The 18,152-nt window shown below is 61.5% G+C and overlaps 1 protein-coding gene across 4 annotated transcripts; it reads left to right on the top strand.

Annotated features, from left to right (window-relative positions):
* The first annotated feature begins 16 nt into the window (after positions 1-16).
* On the top strand, positions 17-16,159 carry CANT1 (calcium activated nucleotidase 1). Of its 4 annotated transcripts, none has more exons than XM_029929184.1 (4): positions 17-426; positions 9,101-9,753; positions 11,630-11,833; positions 12,543-13,324. In XM_029929184.1, the coding sequence occupies exons 2-4, from the start codon at positions 9,123-9,125 to the stop codon at positions 12,911-12,913; spliced, it is 1,206 nt and encodes a 401-aa protein (XP_029785044.1). In that variant the 5' UTR covers positions 17-426; positions 9,101-9,122; the 3' UTR covers positions 12,914-13,324. The 4 variants fall into 4 exon arrangements, with proteins under 4 accessions (XP_029785044.1, XP_029785045.1, XP_029785046.1 ...); XM_029929185.1 differs by having other exon boundaries at positions 26-56; XM_029929186.1 differs by lacking the exon at positions 17-426 and adding an exon at positions 6,446-7,188.
* Positions 16,160-18,152: the final 1,993 nt, after the last annotated feature.

Below are 18,152 nucleotides of genomic sequence, written 5' to 3'. Positions count from 1 at the left end.
GGCCCTGCCGCAGCGAGGCCGAGCCGCCCGCGGGCCCCGGAGCCAGCCCGCCCCGGGTGAGTGGCCGCCGCCCTCGCACCCCGCCGCGTCCTGCCCCTGGCCCTCAGCCTCCGGGAAACGGTCCCTTCTTCCTACGGGCGGGCGCGGACACTCCAGCCTCCGACTTGTGAGACCTACCCTGACAGACTTGCACGACTCTCTGGCTCTGACGAGTGCGGGGCACCAATCCCTTCCAACTGGTGGGACTCACATCGGCTCTGACTGGTGCAGGACACCTCCCCCCTCTGACTCGTGGGACTCACACCCCCTCCGACTCTCAGGACACATCCCCCCTCTGACTAGTGCTGGACACCTCCCCCTTCTGACTGGCGTGGGACGTCACCACTTCTGACCCGGGAGACGGGATGCGTTCCTTTCCTAACTCAGGTGGGACAGCGATGATTGCCTGGCCTCTCCTCCCCTCTCAGACTGGCACTTTTCTGCACCTGCAGCAGGCCTGCCCCACCCCCCCCAACCCAGGCCTTCCTCTCCTTCCCCTCAGCGCAGCTCGCCTTCCTTCCTTTTGCTCCCAAACTGTCCCCCGCCCCCCGCCCACTTTGGCCTGACCCTCATCCCTGGCTTCCTCCACCCCTGTTGCTCGGTGCCCGTCCTTTGCTCGCTGTGCCGCCAGGCCTGGCGGGCACCGTGCGCTCCCAGTCCCTCTTCTGCCTGCCAGGTACACCTTTCCCGCGAGCACCTTGGTGACCCCAGGAAACCAGTGTCTCTTAGCACAGCTCCCTCTGTCGTTCTGTCCCTGAGCGTGTGCTCGCCGTCTGTCCCTACCCCGTCTTCAGCAGCGCACAGGCTTGGGGACGAGCGTCTGCTGATGTCCGCCGGCTCTCGTGGGCTGTTCAGTGTAAGGACCCAAGCTTGGCGGGAGCATGGCGGCACCTTCTGGAACTTAGAGTCTCTGCACCCCCTCCTGGCCCCCCAGAGGAGCCGGGCTGGCTGCAGGCCCCCCAGCTCCCGGCCCCACCCCACAGGCCTTTCAGCGGGCACAGTGGGGCCCCTTCCAGAGCTGCGGTGGCCTCCCCGATGGCCTCAATGAGCCTTCTATTCAGGCCTGGGCGGGGGGGGGGGGGGGGGGGGGTCCTGCTGAAAGACACATTGACGGGCCAGGCCCTCCCATCTGCGCCTGGAGAGGTGTCTCCTCCTGTGCGTCCCCGCGTCTTCCGGGAGGGGACTCAGGTGAAGCGTGGCCTTGTTTGGACGCTGTTGGGCGGCCACGGCAGTGCTCTGGGACAGAGGGGTCTCAGTGCCGTCACGGCTCTCCGTCCAGGTCAGCTGCCTCGCAGGGCGCGGAGACAGTTGTATACTTGCAGGTGTGCGGGTGCCCTGCCGTGGCCCCCGGGGTCCCTCGGTGCAGCTGTGCGTCGGGCATTTGGTGCCCTGTGTTAGCTGCAAGCCTTTCTCCCCCAGAACCACACCCCGGATGCAGTTCGGGCCGTGCTTCCGTGGCCCACAGCCGCGTACCAGACGTTGGCTCAAGCAGTTGGTACTTGACGTGTTTGCCCACGAATAACTGTACGTAACCCGCCTGCTTCCTTGAGCCACAGAGGGAGTGAGGACGGACCCCGAGTGCGACAGGGACAGGTCCCGCTCCCTGCATGTGGCCCTGAGGCAGGCTCGTGCAGGCTCACAAATACAGCCCCCTTTCATGGGAGTCTGAAGCCTTTCTGAGCAGCTGGGTGGCGGTCCCCTTGGCGGACCCCAGGGCTACCGTATGGGGCCGGTGTGTAGAGACTCCAGTGTCTTCTGGCTCAGAAAGGGACCAGCTCAGCTCCACGCATGTGTCCGGAGTCCTGGAATGGATCAGCACTGGGACAGAGAAGCCGTGTCGTGTGATGTAGGCCCGTGTGGAATGGCCCCTGGGATACTGGAAGGAAAACTCAAAAAGTCGTGCTCTCCTTTCACGAATACTCCGGACTGTGGAGATTTTCTAGAAGGCTGTGGTTAAACAGCAACACTTAGGGAACGTAAAACGGGTTGGGGTTCCCAAGCAGAGCGCCATTCTATCTGTGTCCAGCCAGGAGAACAGGCTGGGGGAACGCGGCAGGGGTGGGGTCCAGACGGCGTTGTGCCCACACCGGGTGACAGCGTGGGCACGACTGTCCGATCAGAGCCATCCAGAGTGATTCTGTGGGCTCAGCAGGGCTGCCCGCTGACTGCGTCCCGGGGCCCGGGCACTGAGCGGAGCAGGAGGGAAGATGGGTCCGGGCAGGCGCGACCCCACTGTCTGCAGGAGCAAGCCGTGGTTGGGTGGACAGTAGGGCTTTCGTCGCATCCCCTTCAGGCTCCCTGGAAAACAGCCCTGATTATGAGTAGTGTTGGGACACCGCTCTCAACTGGAAGGGTGGCTTTTTGCTGACATTCCTCCTGAAACATGAGCCCGATGGTACAGACCCATCACACACAGCGGAGGCTCTGAGGCTGTGGGGGGGTGGGCGTGGGGAGGGGGATTCTGGTCCCTGGGACGCTGGGGCGTCTTTCCCTGTCTCCCTTCTTGTGCTCGGCAGAATAACGGCCCCAAGATGTCCACGCCCCAGCCCCCAGGACCTGCAAGTGTCTCATGCGGCAGAGGGGGACGAAGCAGCCGATGGAATCAGGGGTGCCACTCAGCTGCCCTTGAAATAGGAAGGGCATCCTGGGTGGGCCCCAGGTGGGCCCAGTGTAGTCCCAGGGCCAGAGGATGTGGGCGCAGAGACAGAAGAGCAGCGGGGAGGGGGTGCAGGGCTCAGAGAGACGTGGCCTTGCTGCTTTGGGGGTGAGGAGGGGCTGCACACGAGGGACGGGGGCACCTCTAGAAGCCTGAACCGCCGAGGAAGTGGCTTCTCCCTGGAGAAGCCCTTGAATTTAGCCAGCGGGACTCGTCAGACGCCTGTCCCGCAGGCCTGTGACACGAGTGTGCAGTGTTGAAGCGCCACACCAGGTCACCGCAGCCATCAACACTCACTTTAAACACGCGGCTGAAAAAGTTGTTCTGAGTTGTATTTAACCTGACTCAGGAGGCAGTTGTGAGTGCCTGCTGTATGCAGAGAAAGGAGGCAGGAGAACTGACTCTGGAGGCAGTCATGAGCGCCTGCTGTATGCAGGGAAAGGGGGCGGGAGATGCAGAATTTAGTAGGATTCAGAATGTCTGCCTTTAAGGAAACGATCCGGGGGGCGGGCCTCAGTCCCTAAAGCACATGCTTGGCCACTGTGACTTTTTCCTTCCTGGTTTCCTTATGCCTCTCACCCCCGTCCAAATTTGAAATGCAGTTTCCTTGCCGAGTGCAAGGCAGAAGAGTGCTGTGAAGCAGGTGACAGGTTCCAGGACCCTGGCCCGCAGCGGGTGGTCGACGTTCACATCCCTGGCTCGTCCAGCACTCGCTCCTGGAGCCGCTGGAGCCTCCAGCCCTAGTCTTTGTCACTCAGGAACACAGGGCCAGCGGGCTCAGCTCTGCATCCCAACTAGGAAGTGCCCAGTGGCAGCCGGCTCCCGCCCAGTGACTGGACGTGCGCTCTCTCGGGACCCTTCAGTTCAGAGACTAGAGACTGTGCCGGGGACGGGGAGGCTGCCCCTGTGCCGGAGGGCAGGCCTGAGGGGGGAGGCGGGGCCCGAGGGGGGAGGCGGAGGAGGCCTCCTTATCCCCGCTCCCTGCCCCTGCTCCCTGCCCCTGCTCCCTGCCCCTGCTCCCTGCCCTTCCTAGATCCTGAAAGGGAGGAGTTTGGGTCTGGCAGCGGCAGCTAAACCTGTTTGCTCTGCCACCTGTCACACACCTGTCCTGAGGGAAACGGAGGAGACCCTCCTGGCGTGGGCTCTGCCGGGAGTGGCTGCCGCCTTGCATCCCAGCTTCATGGAGAGTCCCATGGGGGCCTGAGGATGGCCCCGGAAGGTAGGGGTGGCCGCTCCCTCCTGCCTGGAGCATGTCCCTGGCAGTGCCTGGAGTCCAGAGTCCGGGGACCCATTGGGAGGGGACAGACCCAGTGTCACACCTCGTTGCTTCGGGCCTGGGCTAAAAGGAAGTGCTGGTGACAGAAACCAGGAATGTAGGAGAGGCAGTGAGCCACTCTTGATGCCCGACTTAGAGGGGGTGGGGGAGGCAGTGAGGACTGGCGTCCCTGGGGGGTGGTTGTCCCCCTCCCTCCCTGCCTCGTGGCTCTTTCCCGGGACCTCTCCCTGCCATGTGGCTGGCGCAGGAGAACAGAGGCCAGCAGGGGTGCCGTCCCCCGGGGTTCCGGAGGGAGAAGGCAGGCCCGCCAGAGCTGGTGAGCGGGCCAGCCAAGATTGAGGATGTTTTACCATAGTGACTGGGTTCTGATTTTCCTGGTTATGTAAGATCTGCCCATTATGCCTCAGAGGGTGGGGTTGATGACCTTGTCACAATGAAGCAAACATTCAAACTGCCTAGAGCTTTTCAGAGCAAGGGCAAGGAGCCTCACCCCGGCCGTCCTGGGAGCGGCTCTGTCCATTTCACCCTCGCCCTCATGGCACGTTTCTGCCGGTGTTCATGGCCGGACAGTGGGGTTGTGTTGTTGTTGTGTTTCTCCTTTGAACATAAACGCAGGCTCCCGCTCCGCCCCAGGCCTCTGGCGACAAGACCCACGGGCGCCGTCGGGTCCGGGTGCTGAACCAGCCTGGGGTTGGGGGAGCCAATGGAAAGACATCTGATTTTACCTCCACAAAATACCAGTTGTTCCTGGGACATGAACGGAAGGCTGTCTTCAGAGGTCGGGCTTTGATCCAGAGAGAGGTTACTCCAGTGTGAAGCCAAAGGGATTTTCTGGAAGGCAGAGTTCCTCTGTGGTTCTCTTGTCCACAGGAGGTGCTGGGGCCCCAGGCTCTCTACCCGCGGGTCAGGGGTCAGGACCCCACCTGGCGGGGCAGAGCCCCATCCCTCCAGGAGCTCAGAGCGCAGTGGGTAGCCTCGGTCCCGCCACCCCTGCCCCTGTCGTGCACAGGTGTGTGTTTGTGGACCCTGCCGGGACAGAGGGCCACTGCGCCACGTTTGTTCCCTCTGGACGCTGAGGCCCGAAAGCCAGTGTCCATGTCACCGGGCAGGCATCAAGGCATGAGCAGCCCTGTGCTCCCTCCAAGGGCCGAAGGGGACAGTCTGGCCTGGCCTCTTCCAGTGTCTGGGGTCCCCAGGCTCTTCTTGGCTGTGGCCACGTCAGTCCCCTCTCTGCCTTCGTGGTCACGGCCCTTGGTCATTGTCTAATCCCCCTCTGCTTCCTTTTGTGAGGACGCTCACGGTTGCATCCAGGGCCCACCTGGAGCGTCTCCACATCTCAAGATCCTGAACTTAGTCGCACCTGCAGAGTCTTCACTGACAAATAAGAGGACTTAGGCCTGGGTACTTCCGGGTGTCCCCAGCAGGGGGTGCGGGTCCTTCACCACAGATGGGGTGTGGGGCAGGAGAGGAAGGGCAGCAGAAGCATCGCTGTCGTGGCACAGCCCAGGACTTCCAGATGGTTCCATGTGGTCAGAGAGGTCGGCATCCCAGGCAGAAGCATCACGTACAGGGGTTTGGCTCATGGGCCATGGGGTTGTAAACAGCCCAGCGCTGTGTGCATGTGCGCACGCGTGTGTGTGCACCCCTGTGTGTGCATGTATTCGTGTGCGCATATGTAGGGCATGTGGGAAAGCTTTAGGATCTAGTAAAGAACTGTAACCCACATTCACTTCTTGGGAAAATTGTTCTATCGCTCATGTGGAGGAGGGTCTGAGAGGGTCCACGGCAGGGACCCGCACGCTTCTTCTCTGGAGAGACATTCCTTATGCTTGGCCTTCAGGCTGCACAGTCCTTGACCTTGCCACCGTGCTCAGTACTTACTTCTCGCCCAGCTTAGCCACTCAGCTAGGCCCCCTGGGCAGCGGGCAAAAGTGCCAGCGCTGTTTCACCATGGTTTACACGTGAGCGGGCGGAGGCCCAGAGCGCGGGGGTCAGGCAGCTGGTGGGTGGCGATCGCCAGGAGGCCAAGGTGAGACGGCAGCAGGTGGAGGCCGTGGGGACCCAGAGCCAGGGCGGTGTTGCCGACCAGACCGCTGAGGGGAGAGGGGGCCGCCTGCCCGCTCCCAGGATGACTTCTGAGGCTGGCAGTGCCCTCGGCCTGCTCCGCACATTCCTGAGGGAGCCCATCCTGGTGCCTGCAGGCAGACGGGGGGCCCAGCGGCCGGGCCTGGACGTCAGGGAAGAGGTGCAGGCTGGGAGGGCGCGGGGAGCCCACAGTGTAGCGCTTCTGCCCCCGGAGACTGAGCTCACCTCAGGGAAGATTCTGAAGAAGATGTGGGTGGCAGGGAATGAGCTTTGAGCTCACTGTCCCTCTGGCAGGAGGTCCAGCCATGCGACATGAAGCACCCCGGAGGGGCGGAGGGGCGGCTGCTCCTCCAGGAGGTGAGGGGCGGGGAGGGACCGAGGTGTCCCGGGCTGGAGGGTCCTCACAGCTGATCACTCAGACACGGTATTTACTGGGCATGTTCAGTGTCCCTGAAAGTAGAACGCGCAGATCAAATGGCCACTCGATGGCTGATTTGGACACCTAGGTAGATGGCGAAGGAACCAACTCAACTGTCCCCAAGCAGCAGGAGTGGCCCCTTTTCTCCAAACCTCCTGGACTAGGGCCGGGCAGCCTGGCTCGTGGGTGGGGTGGCCATGTGGGCTCCGCCCGGGGCCCCCAGTCACCTGCAGGAAGCCAGCGGGCAGGAGGTGTGACAAGATGACCAGGGGCAGGATGGGGCCAGTAGCAGGACACGTCACAATGGTGACACCTGGCAGGCATTGTGTCCACCGCCCCTGAGGCCCAGCCTGTCAGGAGCCGGATGCAGGGGTGTGGATTTGCAGGGTGACTGAGGTGGGGCCTGGGGCGGAGTTGAGGGGCTGTTGGAAACCTGGGCGTGTTTTCATTGCTTCAGCAAATATACCCCGAGTTTCCGCTGTTCGCCTGCTGCCAGCAGGGGTGTCTGCTCACGGCGGGCAAGGCCCTGCCCCGGGCCCACGGCAGCGCGGAGGTGACCACACGAGTCACTGAGGGCTGCGGAGAGACGGACGGGATGCTGTGGTGGAGAGAGAGCGGGCGCCCGAGGGCAGTCCCTGGGGGGTGGGCGCCTGGTCTTTTCGAGGAGCTGACACTTTAGAAAAATCCTGGAAGGTAAAGCAGCCACGCAGAGAGGTAAGACCATGCTGGGGGGCGGGGGGGGGGGTGGAGTGAGCCCTGGCCCGGGTGCACGAGGGCTGTGGTGGCCGGTCGGCCAGAGGAGGAGTGAGGTCTGGGCAGGGGCCAGGCAGTAGCGGGGCTTCAGAGACAGGTGGGGTAGTGGAGGTTTACTTCCGGAGCACGCAGGGACGCGGTCCGATCCACCCGCGTGGCTGTAGCAGGTGTCACCAGCTGTGGGGCAAGCAGGTCATGGGGAGGGGGATGGCAGCAGATGGGTGCTGGTTGGAGGGAGCGGGGGGCCAGACTGCCAGGTGTCCGGCTGGAGCCAGCTGCCGTGGAGGGAGGGGCCCTCCTGGGGTTTTCAGGGTGGTGGCGGTTCTCGTGCAGGAAAGGCCATCTCCTGGGTTCCGATGAAAATTTGGACCCGGGCAGCTGGGAATATGGTGGCTCTCCCATTACCCGAGGGAGGAGTCTGGGGAGAGGGAGCAAGACCTCCTTGGAAGCTCAGAAAGCGTTAGGGGCCCAGGCGGAGCTAGGAGCCGGAGGCGAGCCGGGGCTAAGCTCCGCGCCCACGTTGCGTAGGAGGTAGGCTCTGGGTGGCCTGGCCCGGCCATGGTTTGTAAAGCCCTGGGGTTGGGCGCCGCAGAGGAGGGGCCGCAGCCAGGACCCTGTTTCCCAGCCAGGAAGCCGCTTCGTGGGGAGGAGGGAGCCCTTGCCCAGCATCTGAGGTGAGGAGCAGGGGGCTTCCCATGCAGCACCGTGCCCTCGGGGCCCCCCTTTCCTGCACCTGACCCTGTGGCCAGAACCCACACATCTGTCCAAAAGCGAGAGAAGGAAAGGGCTGGCCTGCACAGGGAGCCGTTGCCACATTTTCCATCCTCAGAGCCGGCAGCCTGTGGTGTGGACGGGAGCTCCTCAGTGGACCCCCCACGTGGGCTGTGTGGACTGGGGTGCGGGGGAGGGGCCCAGGGTGTCGTGGAGCTGCCTGGCCCCGCCCTTCCCTGCTGCCACCGCCAGTGAGACAAGCATCGGCCCCGAGGTCACACTGATGGTTGTTTCGGGTGGTCCGGCCTGAGGTCCTCCTGCGGCCAGGGCTCAACTGCAGTGCAACTAGGGACAGACCGACAGCCGCCACCCAAGGCCAGCTCTGCCGCTGCCAGAGACACTGGTCTGATGCCGCTGTGGCCACACCAGCCAGTCCGCTGTGGTCCGAGCAGGGGAGGTAAACGGGGCAGGTGAGAGTCCATCAGACTCTGGTTCCTCCGCCGTTTGCATCGATAGAAGGGTGCCAGGGGACAGACTTTGCCAGAAACAGAAGTAGTTCTACTTGGGTGATGTCTGTTTCATCCTGTCCGAATATCACAACCGCCCAGCCCAGGAGGAAGTGCACACAGGTCCGTTCTGGGCACTGAGCTAGGAGTGCAGGACTCAGGTGAACCCGCTAATACCTGTGTGCCATGGTGCCGGGCAGGTGTGTGGTGACAGATGCCACGCAAGGGGACATTGGGGGTGCTGTTGGGAGCAGGGCCCCCGGGGCGGGCTTCTCGGGTGAGGCAGCATTTGATGAGAATGGAGCTCTGGAGCCTGGCCCGCCCAGACCCCTGGGCACCCCGCCACCTCCCGCACCCCCTGCTACCCCCTCTCCTCTGAGCATGTAAAGCACCAGCCACCACAGGATCACCCTCGGCCAGCTCTCTGTCCACCGGTTGACACAGAGGGGATGGGATAGTTTTGCTTTGGAAAGACGGCTCATCTCACTGAGTGAGAGAAACAGAGATCCTGCTGGAGTCAGGGTTTGATTGAGCCCTGGAAACGGCGCAGCCGCAGAGCCCGGGCAGTGCTGTCGTGGGTGTGGCAGCCTTGGGGCTGGGCACCGTCCTATGGTTGGGATGCCACTGACCCCTCTCCTCTCTCTCTGGGTGCCCAGGTCCCGCCCGCCCTTCAGTCTGATGTCCGTCCAGCCCTCCAAGCACCTGGAATGGAATGAGTCTATGCACTCCCTCCGGATAAGTGTGGGGGGCCTACCGGTGCTGGCGTCCATGACCAAGGCGGCTGACCCGCGCTTCCGTCCCCGCTGGAAGGTGATCCTGCCGTCCTTCGTGGGCGCCGCTGTCCTCTGGCTGCTCTACTCCCACCGCCCGCCCCCAGGCAGGCCCCCTGCACCCAACGCCCACAACTGGAGGCTCAGCCAGGCGCCTGCGGACCGGTACAATGACACGTACCCCCTGTCTGCCCCCCAGAGGACGCCGGGGGGCACCCGGTACCGCTTTGCGGTTATCGCAGACTTGGACACGGAGTCAAGAGCCCGAGAGGAAAACACCTGGTTCAGTTACCTGAAGAAGGGCTATCTGACCCTGTCAGACAGCGGGGACAAGGTGGCCGTGGAGTGGGACAAAGGTCACGAGGTTCTCGAGTCCCACCTGGCTGAAAAGGGGCGGGGCATGGAGCTGTCCGAACTGATTGTCTTCAATGGGAGGCTCTACTCTGTGGACGACCGGACGGGGGTCATCTACCAGATCGAGGGCACCAAGGCCGTGCCCTGGGTGATTCTGTCCGACGGCGATGGGACTGTGGGGAAAGGTAGGTCGGGCCCTCTCCGCCTCCCGGCTCTGGCTGAGGTGTGGGGGGACAGGTTTGGGCTGACTCTCTGCCAGGTCGGTTTGCGCACGTGTGCGGTAAACACGCCCAGGAGGTCCCACCGGGCAGAGCCGTCTCCCTCCTGCCTCTGGCCCACGCCCCCTGTCCCCCACCCCGAGCTGGGAGCTGAAGCCTTACGGGGCCTGGGACCGAACAGCTTCTAGCAGTGGGAGCTGTTCCCAGAAGACTGGCCACAAGGCGGGCCCCGTTCCAGCACTAGTTCGAGGGCCTCGTCCACTGCTGCTCTCGGTGACCCCAGGCCGAGCCCTTTCTTGCACACAGGGATGACCCCCCCCCCCGAGTGTCTTACCTTTAATTTTTTTTTAATGTTTTATTTATTTTTGAGAGAGAGAGAGAAACAGTGTGAGCAGGGGAGGGTAAGAGAGGGAGCCACAGAATCCGAAGCAGGCTCCAGGCTCCGAGCTGTCAGCACGAACCCAACGTGGGGCTCGAACCCACGAACTGTGAGATCATGACCTGAGCTGAGGTCAGACGCTGAACTGAGCCACCCAGGTGCCCCTGAGTGTCTTACCTTTAAAGCCACAGTGTCCAATTGCTCTTGTTTTGAACTGAGGCCTTATTGGAAAGGTAAACTGAGGCTGCCTGGTGCTCTTTTCTGGAAACCCAGCCGAGGGAGGGCCTGTGCATAGCAGTGACCACACTGGAGGGGACCTGCACTCAAAAACCAGCTGTGACCCACTGCTCTGTTGTGCCAGAAAGGAGTTACCGCTTTCAGCCCGCAGGGACACGGAGCCAGAGCGGCCCGCGGGGGTGGACAAAAGGGGTGCGCCGTCTAGGAAACTAGGCTGCCAGCCTCGCTGAGGTCGGCGAGTGGCAGGACGTAGCTGGGCCGTGGGGCTTGGGGTCTGCCAGCCCTCCGCCGAGTGGTAAAACCCCTTCCATAGCCTCGAGCCGTCGGCAGGAACGACCTCGGCCTACATTTTAGAGAAAACACTGGTTGCCCGTTTCCTGCCTTGGTCTGTCAGCGTTTGTGGGCAGCCATTACAGTGGTGTTCTTCCCCGTTGGATCAGGAAGAAAGCGGATAACGGGAGCCTTGGGTCAGGTCATCAGAAGGGACCAAAGACCTGGTAGATGGGGAGGGTCTTATCTTGGACGTGACCTGGGGGGTGGATGGGGTCCCTGCAGAGCATTCGGAGGCTGAGGCTCTAGGTCCTCGCCTCGCAGGACGTGTGCGGAAGGAAGCAGGCACACGCAGGGCACGGTGCGGGGTGGCTCTCCCGCGCAGCCCGCGTGCATGCAGCCTCCGTGGGCTCACAGTAAGGAGGCCTGCCCTGCCCGAGGGGATCAGCATGCCGGTCAGAGCAGACGGGACCCCCGCCAGCCCCTCAGCTCTGGCCACTGGTGCTTCACGTCCACTCGATGGGTGCTGGCCGCCGTTCCAAAGACAGAGGCCGCTCTCTGCCCTGATGACCGCTCCAGGCACTCCCACCTGCCCAGGGTGGGGGGTGATCCTCAGGTTGGGGCGCAGCTTGAGAAACAGTTTGGGGACCAGGGGAGGTCAGCCAGTGGAGCAACAGGTGAGGCACTGGCAGTAGGAGCCGTCAGAATCCGTTTAGGACAGGCTGTCCCAGCAGAGGGTTCCTGGATCGAGAGGCGGGGAGACAGGTGTTAGGGGAAGGGGAGAGTAACCGGCAGGGGGCAGGTGCCCCACTGCTGACCCTCTGGGAAGGGCGCCCTGAGGCAGACTCTCCCCCGCTCTCTGGCCATCGCCCTGCATGACGCCACACCCCACAGGAAGCGGGGGAGCCCCGGGGTGGCCGTGCTCTCAGCCGCGTCCCTGCGTCTCCCTGTCCCCAGGCTTCAAAGCCGAGTGGCTGGCGGTGAAGGACGAGCGCCTGTACGTGGGCGGCCTGGGCAAGGAGTGGACCACCAGCACGGGGGAGGTGGTGAACGAGAACCCGGAGTGGGTGAAGGTGGTGGGCTGCAAGGGCAGCGTGGAGCACGAGAACTGGGTGTCCAGCTACAACGCTCTGCGGGCCGCCGCCGGGATCCAGCCGCCAGGTAAGGGGCCGCCCCGCGGGGACACCGACGTGCTGCGTGCGCTCCTTCCCCGCGCATGCGCTCTCAGAGCATGGCCCGGCATTGGCCAGCGGCTGCTCGCTCCTCCATCCCTTCGCTGCCCCTGGCGGGTGGCCTCCTGCTGTCCGAGACCCCAGCCCCTCCCCCATGTGAGCTCTCCTGGCCGTTCCCCGCGGGAGGGGCCCGGGCCTCGCCCCGACCAGCTAGAAGCAAGGTGCTCCTTCCCTCGCCTTCCGGCAGTGTCACACGTGTCACGGCTCGGCTCGTGGCGGGGTCGGCATGCTCCTAGCGGCCGGGTGGCTGGCCCAGGCTTGGGGGCGTGGCGCTGAGGCTGTTGCTTGGCCCCCAGACAGGAGGGGCTGCTGCCTCCCTTTCAGCCTCGAGGGAGCGCCTCCCCCACCCCGGATCCGATCCCTTCCTCACAAATCCAACCTGCTGCTTTACCTCGCTCCCTTCCCCCGGGCTCGCTGGCCGTTCTCCTTGGTTAGCGGCACAGGGACCCAGTCCCCGGGGCGCCAGGGACAGAACAGCCTGGCCGGTCTCCGTCGGGCTTCCCCTCCTCTGGGTGATGGAGGACACGGACCGACGGAGAGCCCCTCAGGGAGCAGGGAGGCCTCACTGGGAGGAGCGGGGACACGCGCGGGCGGCGCAGCGGGGCGCGGCCCGGTGACCCTGTGTCGCGTGCCCCCAGGCTACCTCATACACGAGTCTGCGTGCTGGAGCGAGACGCTGCAGCGCTGGTTCTTCCTGCCGCGCCGCGCCAGCCACGAGCGCTACAGCGAGAAGGACGACGAGCGCAAGGGCACCAACCTGCTGCTGAGCGCCTCCCAGGACTTCGGCGACGTGGCCGTCAGCCGCGTGGGCGCCGTGGTCCCCACGCACGGCTTCTCCTCCTTCAAGTTCATCCCCGACACGGACGACCAGATCATCGTGGCCCTCAAGTCCGAGGAGGACGCGGGCCAGGTGGCCACCTACATCCTGGCCTTCACGCTGGACGGCCGCTTCCTGCTGCCGGAGACCAAGATCGGAGACGTGAAGTACGAAGGGATAGAGTTTATTTAAGTTTACAGCGTTCGGGCCGGCAGGGCCGAGCGCGGCGGCCTTCGGCTCCGTCAGGACTCGCTCTGGTAGCGGGAGAGGGCCAGAGGACTGCACTGTTCCCGGGGTTTTGTGTTTCCCTTTCTTCTTTTTTTCCCCCCTTTTTGGAGCTCAGGTGTGTGCCTGGTTCAGACTCCCCCTCCCAGAACGGGGAGCCCCGCCCCGGGGTGCCGGGAAAGGGGCTGGAGCTGGAGGGGGGCAGCTCCCTGCGGCCGCGGGTTCTGTGCACCGCCACCTAGTGGTGGCAGCTGGTCCCTGCAGGCGTCCAAACCTGGGGCCCCTCTTCCAGGCCCCCCACCCCCACCCCGTTCCCGCGCACCTCCCTTTTTCTCGTTCCCTTTGTTGTTTTGTTCAATAAATGTGTCTTGAGCTCCTGCTGTGTGTCCAGCCCTGTCCCGGCTGTGGGAGCCAAACAGCGAGTCAGCAGTGGACCTGCCCTTAGGAACTCCCAGGCCACCCTCTCTTCTTCCTTCCAGGTGAACCTCCTGCATTAAATCCACTCCTCAAGGCACCGGGGAAGGACCCTGTCTACACTTCAGGGTGTTACAGGACTGTTGTGGGCGAGGGCAGACCTCCAGGGACGCATCTGCCCAAAGCCTGCAGGACAAGGACACAAGTTCGCTCCTTTGTCCTCAGCCTCACAGCCGACAGCCCCCGCCTCTTGTGGCCGACTCCACAGCCTTTCCCTTCAGGAAGATTCTGTGTCCAGGCAGCACTTTGATGTTTTAATTACTCTGCTCGCTTCTGCACCACGTACACTGAGGTTTTAATTATTAACTTATTTTAATTAAACCAATTTCCTTTCTCACAGTGGAGTTGCTAAATCTTATCACACAGAGCAAAGTCCTATAGTTAATAAACTCATTCCCAGCAGCGGAGACAAGTCAGGAAGTGTATCAAAATCCTTGGTCAGAGGACATAAAGGTAAAACATTAGCAACTGTCACAAGCCACCGTGGCCTCTAAGACTTCCACGAACGAGGACCTGTGACTTCCTCTATGGGCCCGCCCTGGGCCCGGGGCGCGGGGCTGTCTCCAGGAGGTGCGTACGAGGCCCACCGGGCCCTGTGCTCCGTGCCCGGGCCTTTTCTTTCTCCCTCCCCCGGGGAGCCCGCAGCCTCCTCTCTGGAAACGGCACACAGGCCTCTCACCTGCGTCCCCACGGCCCCTTCGCGCCCCGCGGCCGAGGCAGAGCGTTCAGGACAGGTCAGCCAGGCCCAGAGTGAGGCGGGCGCTTCTCGGGAGGGGGGGACGTGCGGTGCCTGACGGTCCGGGAAGGACCCGTGTCTCAGGCTGTTCCCACGTGCGGACTCTGACACCGCTGCGGAAGGACCCGTGTCTCAGGCTGTTCCCACGTGCGGACTCTGACACCGCTGCGGAAGGACCCGTGTCTCAGGCTGTTCCCACGTGCGGACTCTGACACCGCTGCGGAAGGAGCCCAGCGAGGACCCCTCTTCCACCATAAAACATCTCACAAAAGCCTGTGGCGGGTTCTTTTGGAACTCGGTTCCCGCTGGACGGGGCCTGGAAGACCCGAGTGTTTTCTGACCTTGCCTGGCCAGGCTCCCTGCCCCACGTCCTTGGGGAACGTGCCTGCTGCCGGCGCTGTGCGAGTTTTTAAAACCGAAGCAACCTTCGGAAGGTTGGAGGACTTGGCACCGTCACTACGTCGCGCCCTGTCAGAGGGCACTTTAGTTGGCCTCACGGTTAGGACTCGGGGCTGTTGTAACGCCAGATATTTCTTGTTTCTGTGTTGGCTGCTGTACGTGTCAGGGTCGCGTTCCTTCCTGCTGGAGCCATTGTCTTCTAAACAGGAAAGTGACAGAGGGGACTGACTGCTGCCTCTCCCGGGTGTGTGCTGGCTGTGGGCCAGAGGGCGGGGGCCCTCACACAGGCTGGGGCCCCAGGGCGCGCTCTGTCCTGTGCTGGGCGGGGGTCTGATGGGCCGCGGGAGCTGGCGGCACAGACTGAGGGAGACTTTCTGGAAACGGAACCCTCCCGGCCCAGCTTTTCCTGTGTCTGAAGGCGCTCGCTCGGTCATAGAGGTTAAGCATATGTGCCGTGAAGTCCCTTGGTGGTTCCAGTCCCGGCCCTGACGCTCCCCAGCCGTGTGACCTGGGACAGCACGTCTGACTTCTCGGTCCTCCGAGCCCCTTGTCTGTAAAGGGAGGATGCTGGGTGAGCGTGCGCTGGGGCTCTCCGGGCGGCCGGGCGATGAGGAGGGGGCCCTTAGCGTGTCTGTGGAGCTGCGGGGTCGAGACCGTTCCCAAGGGCGGGCGGTAGCCCAGGAAGCCCTACCTGGAACCTTCAGGGGCACCGGGGAGGCAGGGCTGATGCAGGGAGGCAGGCCTGGGCTGGCGTAGGAGAGCCTGGGAGGGTGTGCGAGTGCGCTCACGGGTCCCTTTCTCTCTCCAGACCCTCCCGCCCTGCTCTGCGTCCCCAGGGGCTGAGCTGGGGGGGCTCGCCTACTGTCGGGAGGGAGGAGGATGAGCTGGGGGACCCCAATTCCCTCCGGCGGGGCTGCGTCTGGCACGTCTCGCAAGGTGGGTCCATCTGCCCCCAGCCTGCGCTCCAGGCCCTGCTGGCCTGAGAGTGGTCCACGCTGCAGGCACCACCCACCTCCTGGACTGTCCCTACCCCTGCTCACTCCCGCCTCGTAGGGCCCCCCCTTTCTTAAAGCCTACGTCAATGACCCCAGTTTGGAGCCTTCTGTTTCCTCCTGGGAGCCTGCCCCATCAGATACCGCAGGGAGGTCAGGGAAGAAGGTCCGGAGAGTGTCCATGGACTGAGCCACAAGGAGGACCCGGTGTTCTGGGCAGTCCTCCGGAGAACAGCTCCAGGAGAGCCGGGAGGAAGAAGCCAGAGGCAGCAGCCTGAGCTGGGACCAGACAAGGAACCGGAAACGGAGGAGAGAGGAGCTGGAAAGCAGCCTTGGCCCGTCTCTTTGCGGAGCCTCAGACCCCGCGGACTCTGGCTCACGAGCTCCTCACACGGGTGTGACCGGCCTGCTGGGCGCCGTCTGTATTCAGCAGGTGATTCATCAGTGAAAAGAGAACGCCCAAGCGCCATCTTGGAACGGGGTGGGAAAAAGTGCGATTAATTTCTTCCCAAACGCTAACCCTGTCGTCCGCCCTTGAAATTGCTGGGTAAATTGTACCTTCATAAGACTGTTTAAAAGATATAAACCATAAATAAAATGCCTTCATGCCAAGAACATTCCAAGGCCAAATGATTTTACTGGTGAATTGTACCAGAGATTTAAGGGAGAGACAATACTAAGCCAACACAAAATCTTCCATGATTTTGGAAACCGGGGACCCTTCCGACTAGGGCACCGCTCTCCTGACACCAAAGCCAGACAAACCTATTACAAGAAAAGAAAAGACCAGCAGCCCTTTCGAACATCTATGCAAAAGTCCCTGACTAAAGTTTAGCTTGTTGAACCCAGCCGTATATAAAAGTGAAAATAATTCATGAGAGGGTGTGTTTTACTCCAGGAATGCAAGGTTGGTTCAATATTCTACAAGTAATGAAATCCACCACGCTGGCAGACCGAAAGGACAAAATCACATGATAATCTTGAAAGATACAGAAAAAGCATTTGGCAGAATTCAACCCCTGTTCCTGATTTAAAAACAAACAGAACTCTCAGCAAACCAGGCATAAAAGAAATGTCTCTCACCTGATTCAGGGCACCTAGCATAAACCTACAGCAAACATCATACTTTGTGCCGAAGACTGAAGGTGTCCCCCCAAGGCAGGGAACGAGGTAAGAATGTCTGCTCTCACCACTCCCCTCCTCCCGTCCCGCCCAACAACCTCATTTCATATTCTGGAGCCATTTTAAACCACACAGAAGTTGCAAAATTAGTAGAGTGTGGCTGGGTTCCCTTCGCGCAGCCTTCTCGGGTGCTGACGCCTTCCGGTTCCCACGACCGTAAGCGCAGTGATCAGACGCGGGAAACGGACATAGTTCTCATCCCTTTCATTCCCACTCCTCCTGTGGGGTGTCCCGGACAAGGAAAAGAAAGTCACTCAGACTGGAAAAGAAAGAGTGACACTGTCTTTTTTTGCCAAAGACCAGATCGGCTAGGCAGAAAAGCCGAAGAAGCCTTCAAAAAACAGCTACCAGAATGGACAGTTGAGTTTAGCAGAGCTGAAGGGTGCACGGCGCACGTGCAGAAATTAACATTTCTATACAGCTAGCACGAACAACTGGAAACCCTGAAAGCGCTGGACACGGAAATCTAACAAAATATGCACAAGATCAATAGGCCGGAAGTGTAAAACACTGATGAGACCAAAGAAGACCCAAATAAAGGGAACAGTATCGTTGTGGATAGGAACCCAGTTCTGAGAAGAAAAAACAAAGGCAAAGGACTGACACCATCTGACCTGTAGACTTAATATAAAGGTATAAGGAATCAAAGCTGCTGAACGGTAGACAGATACATCAAAGGAACAGAAGGGTCTATAAATAGACTCGTATGCATGTGGTCAGTGGATTTTGGACCAAAGTGTCGGGGTACTTCCGCAGGAGAAAGGCTGTCTTTGTGGAAGTGGGGTCAGGGCCACTGGAATCTGTAGAGACAAATGGTTGAAACCCTCAACCCCTACCGCTCACAAAAGTAACTCAGAATAGATCACAGAACTAAATGCGAGAGCTAACGGTACAAAAGTCCAGCAGACCATAGGCTTTGGGTCAGACAGAGATTTCTCCAACACAACACGGAAAGGATGAGACCTTGAGCTTCATTCAGATTCGAAAGCTTCGTCCTGCAGAAGACACTGTTAAGAAGACCAGAAAGTGTGAAAAGATTTTTTAAAAAAATCTGCAAGTCCTATCTGCTGGAGGACTTGCGTCCGGAATACATAAAGAACTTGTACAGCTCAGTAATGAGACAGTCAGCCCCGCGTCTAAAATGTGCCTGAGATTTAAACAGACATCGCGCCAAAGAGGAGGTACCAGGGACCATCCAGCATCTGAAAAGATGCTCAACAGTATGAGCCGTTAAAGCCACCAGGAGACCCCCCCCCCCCCCCCCCCCGTGTCCCCACCACGATGGATAAAATTAACAAGACTGGCAATGCCGAGCACTGGCAAGGATTTAGAGCCACCGGGACGCTCAGACCGCTGCCAGCAGGGACGCGGACCGGTTTGGCCGCTGTGGGAGCCAATCCGACAGTTTCTTTAAAAAGTTAAA

Source organism: Suricata suricatta, chromosome 17, assembly GCF_006229205.1.
Source record: "Suricata suricatta isolate VVHF042 chromosome 17, meerkat_22Aug2017_6uvM2_HiC, whole genome shotgun sequence".
Lineage (NCBI taxonomy): Eukaryota > Metazoa > Chordata > Mammalia > Carnivora > Herpestidae > Suricata > Suricata suricatta.
This window is presented reverse-complemented; position numbering and strand designations above follow the sequence as displayed.